This window comes from Sceloporus undulatus, chromosome 6, assembly GCF_019175285.1.
Source record: "Sceloporus undulatus isolate JIND9_A2432 ecotype Alabama chromosome 6, SceUnd_v1.1, whole genome shotgun sequence".
NCBI lineage: Eukaryota > Metazoa > Chordata > Lepidosauria > Squamata > Phrynosomatidae > Sceloporus > Sceloporus undulatus.
The window spans coordinates 82,797,240-82,814,889 of NC_056527.1; the positions used below are offsets into that span (position 1 = coordinate 82,797,240).

The 17,650-nt window shown below is 41.0% G+C and overlaps 1 protein-coding gene across 1 annotated transcript; it reads right to left on the minus strand.

The window, feature by feature from the left end:
* Positions 1 to 5,132: 5,132 nt before the first annotated feature.
* On the minus strand, positions 5,133 to 17,501 carry CD79B (CD79b molecule). The gene is made up of 7 exons (XM_042476311.1): positions 17,159 to 17,501; positions 13,075 to 13,116; positions 10,346 to 10,648; positions 9,771 to 9,889; positions 7,936 to 7,977; positions 6,760 to 6,874; positions 5,133 to 6,600 (listed from the first exon to the last, which is right to left on the minus strand). Exons 1-6 carry the CDS (start codon positions 17,226 to 17,228, stop codon positions 6,776 to 6,778), a joined length of 675 nt encoding a protein of 224 aa, XP_042332245.1. The 5' UTR covers positions 17,229 to 17,501; the 3' UTR covers positions 5,133 to 6,600; positions 6,760 to 6,775.
* Positions 17,502 to 17,650: the final 149 nt, after the last annotated feature.

The following is a 17,650-nucleotide window of genomic DNA, read 5'->3' on the forward strand; positions in this document are numbered from 1 at the left end:
TTTAAAAAAAAAAAGCCCATCTTGAAGCAGCCATCCTTATCAAACTGTCCTCTGATATTTTCTCCATGGCTCTTTCATTAAAAAAATAGTGCTCAGGAATTCCAAATTTAATGGAAAAAACAGAATGGTAGTAGAACCTCCAAAGATATGAAAAGTTTAGCATATTGCCTCTTTAAACAAGATGTTATCAAGCAGGTAATCCTGTTGCCATGTTTGACAATATCTTGTCTGTTTAAAGAGGCAATACTGCTAAATCTTTCATATCTTTGGAGGTTCCACTACCTTGTTGCCATGAGAGCCAGTGTGGTGTAATGGTTTGAGCATTGTACTATGACTCTGGAGACCAAGATTCAATCCCGGCTTGGCCATGAGAACCCACTGGGTGATCTTGGGCAAGTCACACTCTTTCAGCCTTGGAGGATGGCAATGCAAACCCTCTCTGAAGAAATGGGTCAACAAAACCCTATGATAAGTTTGCCTTAGGTCACTATAAGTAAAAGAAATCTTGCTACCCTCCATCCACTATTCTCTTTCTAATCATGCAGTTTTATCGCCATGCTACGTTTTTTTGTTTAAATATATATATCACATCTTCAGTAAGATCCAAATCATTTTCATCCCGCTCAACTTGGATGCACTTTGGATACAATGAAAATACATGATGTTACAGGAGAGCCATCTGATCACCTTCAGTTACCTCCAAAACTGCAAACCACTTTGTATTGTATATTTTAATTAAAAAAGGACCTATATTGCAAATACATAAACATGCAGTCAGCCCTCTTTATCCACTGATTCTTTATCCATGGATTCAAGCAACCATGGCTTGAAAATATTTTTAAAAAAGGATAAATTCCAAATAGCAAACCTTGACTTTGATATTTTAGATAAGAAACATCATTTTACTATGCCATTGTATATAATGGTACTTGAGCATCCATGGATTTTGGTATCCACAGGGGTTCTTGGAACCAAAAGCCCAGTGGATTACAAGGGCCAACTGTAGATTCATTTGCTGAGTAAGGCCTGATACAGACAGGCCAAAATAAAGCTGCTTCAGGTCACTTTGGAGGTATGCTGTTTAAATGATACATGCGTCCTAAGAGCCTGGAAGCTGCGCCAAAGCCACACTCCAGTCCTTAGGATTGGATCATAGCTTTGATGTGGCTTCTGGACTCGTGGTACGCATGCATCATTTAAACAGCATACCTCCAAAGTGACCCAAAGCAGCTTTATTTTGGCCTGTCTGTATTGGGCCTAAGATTCCTCTTGGCAGATGGAAACAGTATATATATACCCGAGACTGCCAAAACATGGAGTTGAACATACAGTCTCTAATACAGCATCTGTTTGAGAAGAGAAATAATAATAATAATAATAATAATAATAATAATAATATGTTTTATTTATATTCCACCTCTCCAAAAGGATCTAGGCAGCTTGAGTATAGTGTCTCATAGTAGTAGTCTCCACCTGGAAGGAACACTGCGAATTAGATACAGGAAAATTAGATGCTCCTGTGAGCATCTTTCCTTTCCTTTGACCTTAGTAACAACTGAAATAGCATTGGAATAGAGAGGCTGGATATTTAACATCCTGCTTTTCTTGAGGCATTCTTCCCTAAATATTGAACAGGTGAAATTTTGTTTATATTTTAAATATTATTGTTTTATTCAAATTGGAATAGCAAAACACAAACCAAAAATACAAAGAGTCACTTCATAATCTTCATATCAACTATTATCTATGGTCTTCTAGACCCGCTATGGAAAGGGGAGAATATCAGTTGTGTCTCTCCAACAAGGTAAGTGTTTAGATCCCTAGGAAACCATGTTTTAAGGTAGAGCTTTAGGTACAGAAAATTCAGTACTTTCATAAAACAAAACACAATGCTCCAAATATCAGTTACAAGTATTCTGATTTTGCAGTCATGCCTTGTTCTGTGTCATGCAGGTGGCTATACCAACCTTTGGATTCCAGGTGTACTCTTTTACAACTCCTCTGTTGTTGACATCTTGGTAACACACCCACAGGGGCTTATGCAACCCAGTGCAGTGATCTTCCAGTCCGTGACATTTCGAGGAAAGGTTTGATGTCACCCCATTAATAAACACAGATTTGGGGAGGCGAGTTGTATGCCTCTTCTCAGAAGCCCCTCATACAAGCAGGGTGGTAGCATCATGTAAAGGTCATCTCCTAGGAAAGTCACTGGTGGGGGTTAGAGGGAAACGCACACCCCACTCATGTTTGGTGTCCAGTAACCAAAAAGGCAGCAACATCTGGATGTGTTTTTCCCCTCTTTCACTCTAGATTATTTTCAGATTATTTACCACGTCATGCTCACGTTTAGGAAACTATGCAAAATTCCTGTCCCTCACGCCTTAGGAAAGTACATCAGAGCTGGAGACAGTAGTGTAAAGGACAGCCAAAATTGTATGAGGTGTGGAGTATATTTCTTTCAAAAGTGTTAGAAATATATTATGGCCTTGGGTTTAGAAAATTGTCAGTCATGTGAAGTCTGAGATGAGGGGAGAGAAAAGTTATATTCTATCTTTCAAAAAATACCAACAAATCATGAGTAAGATTTATTCAGTCGTAGACCAGTGTACAAAATAACTTGATACAATAATAATTGCAAAATACAATTATTAATAATTGTTAAACAAACAATGATAATTTGCATAATAATCACGACAAGCAAAAGAAATTACTTTTTTGCATTAAAAATACAGAAATTATGAAATCAATTGTTACAGTATCTGGTTGTGACCACTAACTCTAGTCTAAACAGACATTTTGATAAGTTTGCAAACTTTCATATTCAGAGACACAGAGACCACTTCTCTCAGGTGAGTCAAAGGAGGACAATGTGCTGTTGACATTAATCCAGATTAGTATAAGAGGTGAAGTAACAGAAGGGGAGGCAGAATGTAGATTGGGATCTTCTTGTAGTTCTCCAGGTGATTTGGAGTAGGTTGGCAAGGACTTTTGAACCTGTTATTGAACAACAGCAGCAACAGATCTATCCCACTCCCCAAATTCTACTGTTGGGGGTTAACCAGGAGTGAATATTTGTGTGGTTGGACTTTGAGCTCTTGCCAGTTCTGGTCCCCAACACAAATTTCAGGCCCCCAAATACTTTAATTCTATGAGTCTATCTATCTATCTATCTATCTATCTATCTATCTATCTATCTGGTTTGTCAAAAAGCCCTCTAAAGTACAGTGGGCTCTTGATGTGTGTTGTGATATGGTTCCAGGACTTTCCGTGGATATCAAAATCCATGGATGCTCAAGTCCCATTAAATACAATGGTGTAGCAAAATGGTGTCCCTTATATATAGTATAGTGGTTTGAGTATCAAACTTGGAAGATCAGAAACCCCCTGGGTGATCTTGGGCAACTCACATTCTCTCAGCCTTTGAGGAAGGAACTTATTGGAGAAGCTCCTCTGGATAAATCTTGACAAGAAAACTCCAGGATATGGTTGCCTTATGGTTGCTTAAGCTGAAAATGATGTGAATGCATGCAGTATCAGGACAGTGGCATGTGTCTGCTTACAGTGTACATTGCTAAAAGCTGCTTGTGTGTTGTAATTGTGTATATAAGATTTTATTGCGAGAGCTTAAGAATGAACAGAATGGGGAATCAATTCACAAATAATCTACACACATCTTGAGAATGTAGTGAATATTTCCTTACATCTGCATCCATACTGAATTAAGACTGATAGCTTCATATGAATTTTCATGAAATGAATCTCCATGTTCTAGAAATATTTCCTTCATCTTGGAAATAATAAGCTCTACAGACTCCGTAGAGGTCATTCCTACAGGGGCAGGAGAAATGGATGCTCTTTATGAAATCTTCAGATTCCAGAACAGACTCAACCCTTTCCGAATCAGTGTTGTACTGCTTTTCCACATTTTTTAAATGTTCAATTTTCTCTCTCCTCCTCTCACTTTCTCCCTTTGCCCTCAGCTTACCACATTTGCTATAAACTGTTCAAATGTAGTTTGCACTCAGTTAACTTAGCAGAGGGGAGAAGAGGCGGTGGAGTTACCCTTACCTATAGGATCAGACAAAATCAAACTGTTGCAGCATCCCCTAGCTTGTAGTTTTTTTTCCTCATTAATAACTTTTTCCTGTCTTGACTATACTCAGATGTTGCTTGGCCACATGTGTCTTCATTTTTATATTTGAAATGTTAGAGGATAGGTTGAAGCTGTTGTCGTCATCTTGATGGTGTCATACAAGACATTTGCTATTTTGGGCCAATCTAGTGTCTGAATAGCAACAAAACCTAGGCATCTATCTAGGTAAATAGACAGGGTGCCTGAGAAATCTGAATGCTAGTTTCACCTTCTGTTCATTCTCAGGTGTAGATCTGGAGTTCAGATAATGAGTGTGTTCGTACAACATGACAAACCAGGGATATACAAGAACTGTGGCTCATTGCGAACAACCAGTGGTGCCGATACATATTGCTCTATTGTTCTGGCTTGGTCCATGGTCAACTTACTGTGTTGTCTGGCAATGGATGCTTCCTTTCACTAGTTTTTCTTCCAACTCACTAGAGAAAGAACATATCCGTGGCCTCAGTTCACCCAGGCTGTGTGGTCCAGGCCATAAAGAGAAGTCAGGATGCATGTGTAGTTGTTCATTGGCCTTTTGAAATGCCCCAAATCCATGTTAGAGCAATACTTTCATTAGGCCAACTCAAAGGTCACAACTATGAGCAAACATTTGAAATGACCATCAGGCAAGATATTACAAAAAACAGACTGATGAAGAAGCCAGTGCAGCTTTGAAAGCTTGCATTATATGTTTTGTGCATTTTGGCTTGCCAATAAAGGCATCACTGTTTTGTGGATTTTGTGTCACATTGGAAGTGGTGGGAGTAGGTTGACTTGATGCTGAAATCATGGGACTGTGAAGGCAGAATTTTACGATGAGAGAAGGGGATTGCCGAAATTAGACTCTGCCAGTTACAGGTTACCCACCTAGGATTGCTGGGATGAACAGACACATTCCAGTCCCCAATTTCTGAAAACAGAACTACAAGTAACAGGGCCTTCTGCAGGGATGTATCCAGGATTTTAGGAAGGTGTCCAGACTAAGTGCCACCATTATAATGGGGCTTGGGTGTGGCGGCGCAGCAGCATGCACCATTCATTTTTTCTAATGGAAGGGGGGTCTGGACCCCAAGGACCCCCCCTTGGCTACGTCCCTGCATTCTGTGTAGCAGCACCCCAACTGTGGAACTGCCTGAGAAGGGAGGTCAGGCTGGCTTCTAAAGCCCTATTCAGATGGTGAAAAGAATCCAGGACCTGGTTGGACAGGCTTAATTTCAGCTCTTCTGAACAAGAAAAAATGGGATAGGCATTTATCTTTTTAAAAATGTGGGTCATAGCACTAAGAATTGCAGCAGCTATCTAGGTTTTTGGAGTTGATGCATCCTTAAAGTCCAAGGAAAGCACCAAAGCCTGGAAATGTGACTACTGCCCATCTTGTCTCGGATCTTGGGGAACCTGTTGTTAAAAAAAGTAACTCTTTCAAGTTCTGGGGAATTAGTAGACTCAGCCCAGGGGTTGGCATGGTAAGCAGAACTGAAACTCTGTTATGAAAATTATGCTCCATTCCGTCTTTGGACAGGTGGCTCCTTTTTCTACCCTGAACACTCATTTCCGTGCTGCATACAGGAGGAAGATATTTAACTTTGCTTTATGAGACAACAGGAAAGAAATGGATGTGGTTCAGCAACTCTCAGAAAAACAAGAACAAACTCTGTACGTAAAGGAATCTTGTAGCTCCTTGAAGAACGAACTCTGTAAAGTACCACAGTTCTTAGCTTTATTAAAAGACTTTTGGGGCAAAGTTTTGGCATAAATAGGGTATGTTTTCTATAAATGTGGTGTACCACTTTGGACGGCTGGAGTACTGAGTGATTATCTTAGGCAGCAAATAATATGAAATCGAAACATAGATACCTGAGATGAAGATTCAGAAGTGTAGCTAAGGGGGAAATATACTTCTCAACAGATCATGCCCTATGTATTGATTCTTTTAAGCAACTTTTTTTAAAAAATATTAATGCTAGCTTTTGAATAACCAAATAAAATCTTCTATATTTTACTGAGAATGCGGAGAAGAAACTAGTTAAAATTAAGAGGATGGTTTTCCTTCTCTGACTCATCCTTTTGCAGAGGAACTCAACTTTTAAAAAATGTAAAAGAACAATCTGTGCATCAATCCAAATTCATCTTTGCTCTCATTGGTACCACTTTGGGTTTTCTTCTTTTCTAGATGAGTTTGCCCTATGAAAGTACTTCTTAATCTAGCTGATGTGGGCACCATCAATCCCCCACTGTGCGCCAAGCATTGGTACCATATTTATGCCCATTGGTTATAATTGATGATTTTTTCCTGGAAACTCCCCTGGGACTCATAGTTGATGGCTCATGGAGCACCTTTTTGAGTAGCACTGCCGACACTTTGGTTCCACCTCTTCCCACTACCCAGACGTTTGTGTCTATGATCAATAATCCAAGGAATCTGGGGCATATAGGTGTTGTATTTTGTTCTAGATGTCCAGCTGATGCTAGATAATGAAAGTGAGAGATAAGTCGAGAGTACTGAAGCCAAGCAGCAACTAACCTCCACCCCTGCCTCCCTAAAATAGGATTCCCACTTTTGGATAGTAGCCACACAACAGGAATGGTTGTCTCATTGGTCAAGAGACAAGAGAGGTATGGCACACCTTGCTGAAAAATCTTTCACTCTTCACATGGATGCTCCCCCAAATCCCACTTCTGTGCCGTGTCCTGGTAGATTGTAATGTCTTCATATGTATCCGCTAGTTCAACTGTCAGCCCCTGTAGATGGCAAAAAGTGAGACTGAAGCATAAGAGGGAAGAAACGCAAGAAAGCCCTGAGTGCAAGAAACAGTTTTCAGTACAATGCTATGCTTGTTTATTCCTGAGACTTTAGGATACCAATCATGAATATATCCACACAATGTACTTACAGCACTTTGATACCACTTTAATTGGCAAGGTGCTCCTCTATAGAATCCTGGAATTTGCAAGTTGATGATGTATTTTTCCACTACAGAGCTGGATTCCATTCCCTGAACTTTAGCACAAGAGATTTATAGAAGACAATTCTAAATATACTACCAAGCTAAAAATCCCAGGATTATTTAGGGTAGAGCACTATGACAGTTCAAATGCTATCAAACTGCTATAACAATTGAGTGTGGATATGAAGTAAGTCTTCTTCACTGTTGTATCTTGAAGATACACTATATAAAAACAAGAACAATCCTTCTAGATCAGACCAAAGATCCATCTACTCTGGTGTTTATTCCATCTACTCCAGTGACTGGAGATAACAGTAGGGTCCCTTTCTGTCCTCATTGTTTCTAATCAGTGAACAAAGAAAATACCCTTTGTGTGTCACTTATCCAATTAAACAATGAAAGACACCAGAGAGGACTTTCTATATGAAGGGAGGAGAGCAGAACTCAGTTCCTCTGTCTGCATTCAGAAACAGCGAACAGGCAAGATTATGTGGAGGGGGGAACAGAGAGACAGACCCCCCCCTTCTCCATCGCCTGTCCACCAGCTTTGTCCAGGAAAGCAGTACAGCATCTGGGACCAATACACTTCCTCCTTCTTGGCACATTCTCTCCTTTGTTCTTTCTCCTTCTTTGGCACACAACCCAACATGGCACTTGTTGATCACCCCAGCATTAGTGCTACTGCCTATTCCCCACTCTGAAGCCCACTTTTACCAACAACTTGCACTGATGTTCTTTTTTCCTCCTGCTGTGTGTGTGGCATATGGCTATCTTTGCACCTTCCTCCTTGCACACAGGAGGGACTACCCCTTCTACAACTTTGCCATTTTCAAAATGCCTCACTTCATTGCTTACCTCATAAGTGTGATCTTCAGCAGATGCTTTCTTGCTCTCACCCTAAAATGGAATGGAGGAACAACATCACTCTCCAAATTATTTGGTTTGTCTGAAGTTAAATGGCCTGCGCTCCACCAGCCAACCACTTCTCACATTTTCTTTCTAATTCCTCTGCGTCCCATTTCACTACATTTCATTTTATTAGTGGTTTTTTAAAAATGAAAGCCTTAATCACCACAAATGAACAATAACAGAAAATACTTGATGAATTGGACCTTTTCCAATTGTAGGAAGATGGTTATAAAGAAGGGTTGCTGTTCACATTCTCTCAAGGCATTTTGAAATAATAGCTGTATGTCCAAATGGAGAGCCAGTCTTGGCGTTTGATGAGTTGATCGTAATAAATCTATATATAACCTGGCGTTTGGACACCAAGTAAAGATAAATAGGCATGTTTAATTAAATCAGTGAACCATGTGTTTCCATGCCTTTTGGTTCAGACCAAAAATAAAAATAATCTCCCAGTCTATATCTTTTGCTGTCCTCCACCAGTGGTGCTTTTTAAACTAAATTTTCTTGGCTTTGATAAGAGTTTAAGAGATTTTTTTCTTCTTATTAATTCATTCAATTTCTGGTGGCTAGCATGGCCTAGTGGTTTGACTGTTGGACTACAACTCTGAAGACCACAGTTTGAGTCCCTCCTCGGCCATAAAATCCACTGGGTGACCTTGGGCAAATCATATGTCTGATCTCAGATGATAAGCAGGGTCAGCCCTAGTTAGTACTTGAATGGGAGACTACCAACAAATTTCAGATGCTTCAGGCTATCATTTAAGTGGAAAATCCACTTGATCAGGGGCAATATTGAGAAAGAAAGATAGGGGGGAGCACCATGGAAGAGAAAACATCTCTCAGACAATGTTGACTTTATTCTCTTGTCTCTGTCTTCATAAACCAATTGGTTTTATCTCACAGTCTGAGTTTACTGTATATCCAATTACCAGTCCCACCTAGAAAATACCCATTGGATCTGTGAAATTTACATAAATGCTTATTTACCACTCATCAGTTGATTCAATGGCTTAACCGGAGTCAGAAAGAGCAACTGAATTTAGGTCTTAGTGTTTGCCTGTGAATGGTGCCTCTTTTAATTCAAATCAAGGTGCACAGTACACAGAGCCAGTGGTGTCACTAGGAATGTGTGGGAGTGCAGACCACACCAGGTGACACCCTAAGAACAGGTGACACCACAACTCCCCAGACATCAGCAACCCACTCTGTCTACTTGTGAGTTGAGGCTGGAAAAGTACAGAGAAGGGTATTTTTCATCTTTTTAACTGTGACTGGAGTCAGCTCCCCAGTAAGAGTAGCATTGGTCTTACTCTGCAGTTGTTGAGGAAATGTTCAAACTTTCAATCTGGTGAAGCAAAGCTTAAGAAAGTTGCTTTTTAGACTTCAAAATGGCCTGGGTGGGGCATTATGGGAGTTGTAGTTCAAAGAGTAACTTTCCCAAGCTTTAGTGGGGCTGCTGCTGGAGGAAAAAAATTAAAATCTCAATAGCAAGTATATTCCTATAACACTTATCAGCGCACTTAAGGACTCCCTAAGCAGTTTACAGTGTGTAAGTACATCAGTTTTTATGGGCTAGGTTGCAGTAGTTTACTGATTGCTTGCATCTAGTATTTTATATATCATTTTATTTTAAAAAATACATAAGGAGGGATAAAGTAATGCAACAATATTAACAAATTGTGTATCACATTGTGCTGCAGCAGCTGTTGGTATATTGCATTTTAAGTATCAGTAATAGTAGGATCTGGCATTTATCAACAGCATCCATCCAACACACTCACCTTCCCTGTAGTTAAGAACAGAGGCATGCTCAGAAACAAGACAAGAAGAATTGTCTGAATCACAATGATAGCGTCTTTCAGAGTGTGCCGACTTTGCACTTGCTCAAAAGTGCTGACACCTAAAAAATAAAAGAGAGAAGACAAGTTTCAATTCTTGCTCTGCCAATGGTCTGATAGACTGTCACATCTAGGAGGTGAACACACCCATCCTGGGAAAATTGAATGTTCAAATCTCTCAAGATATGTGATTATGGTTTTCCTTTCCATCTTTGCTATAGAATGATACTGTAAACTACAGCAGAGCACGAAACCCATGAGGCAGTGCAACTGCAAGTACAGTATGGATGTGTGTAAGTGTCCAAGTTTTGTACAATTCTCAAAATATAGCCGAAGTGGAACTTTAAATGGAATTGTATTGAATCCAAGAGTTCAGGTGGAAAAGGCTTTCCTTGGATTATGGGGTTGTACAACCAAGCAAAACGGGTTTTAAGGCACAGTTTTGCCTGCAGATTGCTCACAAACCTAGACATGGGATCTTGAAAAAAGTTGAAAAGAGTAGAAAATTAAAGATTTACCAATGACTCTGAGTTCAGTGCCACAGCGCTTTGACTGCATTTTTCCATTCCTGTATGAGTTGTTTCTCTCGCAGAAGTAGATGCCATTGTCAACATGTTGGAGCTTTCTGATCTGCATTATCATCACTGAGTCATTTCTGGTCATCTGGATTCTGGAATTGTTCATCAGCTCCTGCTGCTTGCCATTCTCAGTCTCTTTGTACCAGTTTGTCAGTGGGTCAGAGAAGCAGCTGAAGGAAATAGCGGCACCCCGCCTTGCAGCAATAAAGCGGACACGTTTCAGTCTCACATAAGTTACAGGGTCTGGATAAAAGATGAAAACCACAAAAACTGTTGAGAAAAGGTAGGGGGAGGATAAGGGAAGGGGTCTCTGTCTGATTCTCTAGTGATTTCTTGTCTAGCCAAAATAGTGTGTGTAATTCAAATTTCAGGCCATTGTTGACATTTGAGTTTAGCACTACAGTTGGTTTATGCCTATGCTGGTCAAAATATCCTAAAATCACCAGATCCCATCTGAATTTGGAAACTAAGCAGGGTCACTCTTGGTTAATATGTGAATGAGACACTGCCAATGACTATTATGCGCTGTAGGCTATATTTCAGAGGAAGGAACCGGCAAAACCAGCTCTGAGTATTCTTTACCTAAGAAAACCCTATTAAATTTATGGGATCACCATGAGTTGACAGGCAACTTGAAGCCACACACATACATGCCTATGCTGTCACTAAGAGGTATTAGAAAGTGTCATTTTTCTAGCAGAAGCAGAATATCACATGAATAGAATTGCCATCACAGATTAGCAGACCACTATATTGGCACAGATGCCCCACTGATGACATTGGTCAGAATTGTCATGAGTCAGGATCTGGACCTGGAAAAGAAATCTGAAGAGGAGGCTGTAGAAAGGACTCAGGCAAGTCTCACAGGTGAAGAGCAGCCAGGACAAGAATCCTGTTAGTATTTATATTGGTGAAGCCTCTGATCACACCAGTATGTCTACTTTTTCAGCTGTTGCACAAGGTGTTATCCCACATACTCAAACCACTACACCAATATATCCATCCTAAAATTACAGGTCTTAGAATATAACTCACCACCTGGTCACAACATGCCACTTTCACAACTCTATAAATAAGGCTAGGAAACCTTTAGCCCCCAGATACTGTTGAACTCGAATTCTCATCAGCTCCAGACAATTTAGCCACTGCTGAAGGATAATGGGAGGAATATCTTGAGGACCACAGGTTCCCCAGCCCTGATATAAACCCCACACATTTGGAAAACAAGTCAGGTGATGGGAGTTTATGCTACAGAACTACACTTTCCTGACATCATGTCCTGTGCATGTACAGTTCACAAGGGGAAAGCGCACTTTGCACACAGATATGAGTACTCTGCATATAAAAGGGGAACGTTACCAAAATGACAGGACTTGGCAAAATGTCTGCCTCCTGAATACACAGGAATTTGAGCAACCTGTTGAAGACATCTTTCCCGCAGGGACTCTGTCTAAAGACTCCAGGCACCACCAACTTCCAACCTCCACTGTGCTCCAACAATTTGGAGACAGGGACAGAACACAGCATCCCACATAAGTAAATAAGGCAATGAGGGATTTATGCTACAAAATATAACTGCTGGAACTGTCTCCTGTGCTTTCCCAACATCCTCTTGTCTACAAAGCAAAGATGGGGAAAGTGTGGCCTCTGTGTGTGTGTGTGTGTGTGTGTGTGTGTGTGTGTGTGTGTGGTGTGTGCCTTCAAGTCATTTCCAACTTATGGCAACCCTAACCCTATCCTGGGCTTTTTGGGGCAAGATTTATTCAGAGGAGTTTTGCCATTATTTTCTCGTGATGCTGAGAGCATGTGACTTGTCCAAAGTCACCCAGTGGGTTTCATGAAAGAGCTGGAAATTGAACCTTGGCCTCCAGAGTCATAGTCCAACACTCAGATCACTATGCCATGCTGGCAGTCTCTAAACAACTATTTCTGTGGCCTCCAAGTCTCTGCCTCTGATCTGCAAGATGTACTACCAAAATATCAGTGTGTTTGTTCTCTCCAGTACACTTTGCTGCTGAAACCACGACAAATACACACTATGTGGGTGTCACTCTCAAGACTGAAACTTAGTCATGAAACCCACTGGGTAACTTTAGACAAGTTACATCCACTCAGCCTCAGGGGAAGATGACGGCAAACCTTCTCTGAGCAAATCTTATCCCGAAAACTCCAGGATATGTTTGCCTTAGGGTTACCATAAATCAGAAATTACTTGAAGGACTGAAATCCCCACCAGGAATATTTTGGGTCTACAGGATTGTAAGCCACATGCATGACGTAGAACAAAACTCTGGAGGCAGGGAGCAGGCAGAGTATTTCAGTGCAGTCCTGAAAGGGATGGAATGAGTATACTCACTCTTCCCTTCCCCACCAATGGCATATCAGGAGTAACTAGTACATGGCATGGCAGAGTTCCATAGCTGTTATTACAGCAAATCTACTAAGAGATTTCATAAGCAATATCCCAGAAAGACCTCAAGAATAGAGGGCACCTTTTGATTAGGACATTAATGCAAAATAGAAAGCAGGAGGCATCTGAAGCTAAATTGATTCTAACAAGCCGAGAATATACGTGAAAATTTCCAAAGCAGAAATGGATGGAAACCAATTAAGGATCAATTGTGAAACTGTCCATAAAGAAAGACATTGTCTTGATAATGCTAGTTTACCTGGTTTCTGGTAGGTTCTGTTTCTTTGTGTGCTGTCCATACCTAGAAGAAGAAGAAAGAGAAATAAAGGCCAGTTCATGCATTCAGCTAGCATTGTTTTCAGTAACAGTCAGCCCTTCATATCCATGGATTCAACCATCCACAGTTGGAAAATATTTCCCCAAAAAAGAATTTTTAAAAAGCAAACCTTGATTTTGCCATTTTATATAATGCACACCAATTTATTACATCACTGTATATAATGGGATGTGAGCATCCATGGAGTTTGGTATCCCCAGGGGGTCCTGGAACCAAACTACAGCGGATACCATGAGCCCCTGTATCTGATGTCAACATTAATATTCTGGTTCTTTAGCCTTCTTTTTGTTCACCATCACCCTGAAAGATGGCCTAAAAATCAAGTAACCTTTTTCTCCTTAAAATTCATGCTGTGATTTTTTTTAATGGATGGCTATGCAAGTGTTCAATAAATTTGACATCCAAAACCAGTACTATTATGATTAAAAACTGACATTATTTAGTCAGTGGTAATAAGAACTACTTACCCTAAAAGCACCAGATCCTGTTTGATCTTGGAAGCTAAGCAGAGTCATTTCTGATTAATACTTAGACTGGAGAACACCAATGAATATTAGGTACTTAAGCTATATTTCAGAGGATGGAACTGACAAAACCAGCACTGAGTATTTCTTGTCTAAGAAAGCCCTATGAATTTCATGGGGTTATCATAAGTTGATAGGCAATTTCAAGGCACACATGCATCTACACAGTGTGTGTGTGTGTACCCACACGTGCGCACGTGCGCATGCACACACACACACACATCCCTCCACATACACTGGGGTTAGGGGCACAGGACCCCCGTGAATGTGGAATAACCTAAAATAACAAAAACACTATGTTTTTACCCAAGAGAACACCTCTCTAGGAATCTCTAGTTCTCCAGTGCAACTCTGTGGACAACATCTGCCAGATATTGACCATTTGCGCTGGAATAGCTACAAATGTCTAGTAGAGTGTTCTCTCTAGAAATCTCTAGGTCCTTCAGTGTGACATTTAGTTAAAGTTGACTATAGATTTGTGCTGGAGGACCTAGATATTCCTAGAAAGAACATAGTCATAAACTCCATGAATAATCAAATCCACAAAAGTCAAAGCTGCAAATGTGGAGGAACAAGTGTGTATACACACACACTGTGATAGCAGTTTGGTAAGCAACTGCTGCCAATTTCTAATGGAAAAATGCTGCTGTGATAGATATGGGATTGTAAAGACCAAACTGAGTTTTAAATAGTCAATATTGCCCATTTCTGTAAAGAGAAACACATAAATGCCAGTAAATAAGATACGTACATATATGCAAACATATAGCAATACTTATTCAAGGGACATTAAAACATACAATATTTGAACTACTATGCATTGGAAACTAAATGGGTATCTAGTTAAGATCTCCTTTCCCATGACGTATATATCAGGTGCCAATCTTCATGTAAACCTTTCCAGATCCCAGTAGCTGTAAACTCTTCATTAATATTCCTTCATACTGGCTGAGATCCAAGTAGCCTGTTGGTGAAGCTTAAAACTCTGTCAGCATATTCATGCCAGCCATCTGGGAGCCAGAGAGTGCTCCTTCTCTGCTGGGCATTCAACAACAGTGAGAGGAGGCTTAGGTCCAGTCCTCGGCCACTGTTTTTGGGATTCAGCCAGTTTATTCTAGCTCCTTTTTTTGCATTTGAGAAGAAGGACCACCTTCTGCATCCAGGATAAGGTTGAGCCTTCCCTGGGCATTCATGGGCAGCTGGAACATTCCCTGGCAGACACTCCTGCAACTGTTCAGGACCAGAGGAAGCAGGCCCAGGGTGGCCAGATGCAGAAGTGAGCATGCCTTCTCAATGTAGAAGAGATAATACCAGCAGGCATGAATTTCAGTAAGCATAACTTGCACAGGGAGAGCCATAGTACAGCAGACCCTGCACATTGATGGGGTTAGGGACACAGGACCCATGAAAGTGGGAAAACCACACATAAAAAGCACACTTGTGTTTTAAACTGAGAGAACAACTTGCTAAAAATCTGCCAGATGTTGACCATGAAATTGCGCTGGAGGACCTACAGATGTCTAGGGAAGTGTTCTCTCTAGGAATCTCTAGGACGGTCCTCCGGTGTGACTTTTGGCAGAAGTTGACAATAGAATTGCTCTGCAGGACCTAGAGATTCCTAGAGAAAACATATTAATCAAATCCGTGAATAATCAAATCCACAAAAGTCAAATCCGCAAACGTGGAGGGATAACTGTAGTTTGAGTGGTGGCCTAGGACTTCAGGAGACCAGGGTTCAAATCTCATTCAGCCATGGAAATCTACCGGGTGACCATGGGCATGTCACAGCCTTAGGAAGGCAATAACAAACCACCTCTAAATAAATCTTGCCAAGAAATAGTAGGATAGGGTCACCATAAATCAGACTTGACGGCACATTAACAACAACAAAGCTTGCACAGAGCTCAGTCCCCTGATTTACTTTTAGTTCAGCTTCCTCCTTTTCAAAATGCCATGATACAAGGTGGTTCTTTTAGAAACCAAGGGCTAATGTTTCAGTTCTCGTCCCCAAATGCAAAGTAGGTGGGCAGGAAGCATGCCTTTTTCCTCCCTGAAATACATCACTGGCTACAACCCTTCCCTTTCCTGTTTCTATGAATGACCTTCAGAAGGATTATGTTTATGTTATTGGAGGAGAGAAATTAGAAAAAGTAGGGGGAAGCTGGGGGGAAAACACACCCAAGCTAAGGTTGGCTGATTGGATCCTACATGTAACTTTAATCCTTATTGATCTTAAAACCTGTAACTTCAATCCTTATTGATTTTAAAACAGGTTGAGGTATCATAAAGTGCTGTAAAACGGGGCAAAGGTGCATGCCCCCCCTTAACTTCTATACCCCAACTTGCAGCTGCAACTGTCTCATCCCAATACACATATTGCCTTGCTGGTGGAGGCTGGGTGTGTGTGCAGAGGAGCCACTGACAAAAACAGAGGTTGGCACTCTTCCACACCATCTCCCCATCCCTCCATAGATAATGCAATGGCTGTATTGAGAGGGGATGGCTGCAGATGAAAATTGGTTTAGAAAGTGATGGAGGACAGATGGCTCCATCTTGCTGGACAGAGCTCTACAGTAGCTTGTCTGGCTCCAAATCTAATAAGGATCAAAGTTTTGGGAGTGTCATCTGGGAGACAAATGGGCAATCCTACACCTGACCCAAGTTGAGCTTCCTACCGGTTCCAGTAGCCAACACTAGATGAGGCTGGCTAATGATCTGATTTGAGTTAGGCAAATTCAATTCCAGTTTTCTAGGGGTGTGGACAAACAGCTCTCTGGATGTTGCTGGGCTGCAGCTGTCATCAGGCTTAACTGATTGTGAAGTATAATGGGAAGTGGAATACAGTATAATCATAATTGTCCAAAGCTGGCTTTAACATATAAAATCAAATATCTTGAATTCAACACACCTAGAGAAGGCCAAATGATCTAATCTGGATAAACTTCTTAGAATGAAATTTGTAACCCTTCACTAGATCTGGTTTTGATTTTTCCTTTTGGCATCTCTCTCTTGCCTTTCTAAGCAACTATAGTCAGTTTCAGTCTAAAATGAAAGAAAAGGTTCCAGGCAAGGTTGAGGCCTATTGTTTTTGTTAACTGCCCTCAAGGCAACCCTGACTCATAGTGATTCTGTGAATGCGACATCTCCAAGACTCCCTACCTCCACTGCTCTGCTTAGGTCCTGCAAACTCAGGCCCATGACCTCTCTGACTGAGTATGTCCATCTGCCATGTGGTCTTCCTCTCTTTCTACTACCTTCCACCTTTCCTAGCATTATTGTCTTCTCTAATGATTCATGCCTTCTCATGATGCGGTCAAAGCACAACAGCCTCCGTTTAATCATATTGGCTTCCAAAGCCTAGCAACCCATTTTTTTTAGCAAATGACCTTGGCTCTGATAAAAATCTACACACAAATTCCTATCTCCTGTTAACATGAACCATCACTGAACTGAAAGAACAAAGAAGACAAAAGAAATCATACCTTTGGCTACAACCGAGAGTCCCAGGATGGCCCAAAACAATCCATAGAGCTGGAACAGAGACGCCACCATTGCTAGTGGAAGACTCGAGCAAAGTCCTTCAGTGTGGGGCTTCTGAAAAATCAACCAGCCCTTAAATCTGTTTTCTTTCTTGTGGAAAAACTGAAAGTGTTGAGGCCTCTCTTCACCAGAGCCTCTGCTTCCTGTCCATGTAAATGCAACTAGGTTGGGGTGGCCCCTTGGGGATGTGAATTTTGAACCAGGTGCAATCTTGTCATGTGAGCTGAAGGGCCACAGCTGAGCAGTTTGAGCAGCAAGACTCAGCCCATAATGAGGGAGTGGACATTTCAAAGCTAAGTGAATAGTCAAGAATTAAAGGATTGCCAGTTCAGAATCATGCCAAGCCCTGAGGTTTCTGAGCCAAAAGCTGAGGCCAAAGGCAGCCCTGCAATGAAATCATTAAGCATTATGCATTAAGTGCCAACCATAGTTGC

What these genes read in the sequence shown, in the direction of transcription:
- CD79B (XM_042476311.1), bottom strand. Translation starts at nt 17,228, where the DNA reads ATGGTGGCGTCTCTGTTCCAGCTCTATGGATTGTTTTGGGCCATCCTG. An exon ending in ACTCTCGGTTGTAGCCAAAG is followed by an intron (nt 13,117 to 17,158) that starts GTATGATTTCTT and finishes TTCTTCTTCTAG; the next exon opens with GTATGGACAGCACACAAAGA. An exon ending in CACTGAACTCAGAGTCATTG is followed by an intron (nt 9,890 to 10,345) that starts GTAAATCTTTAA and finishes TTTATTTTTTAG; the next exon opens with GTGTCAGCACTTTTGAGCAA.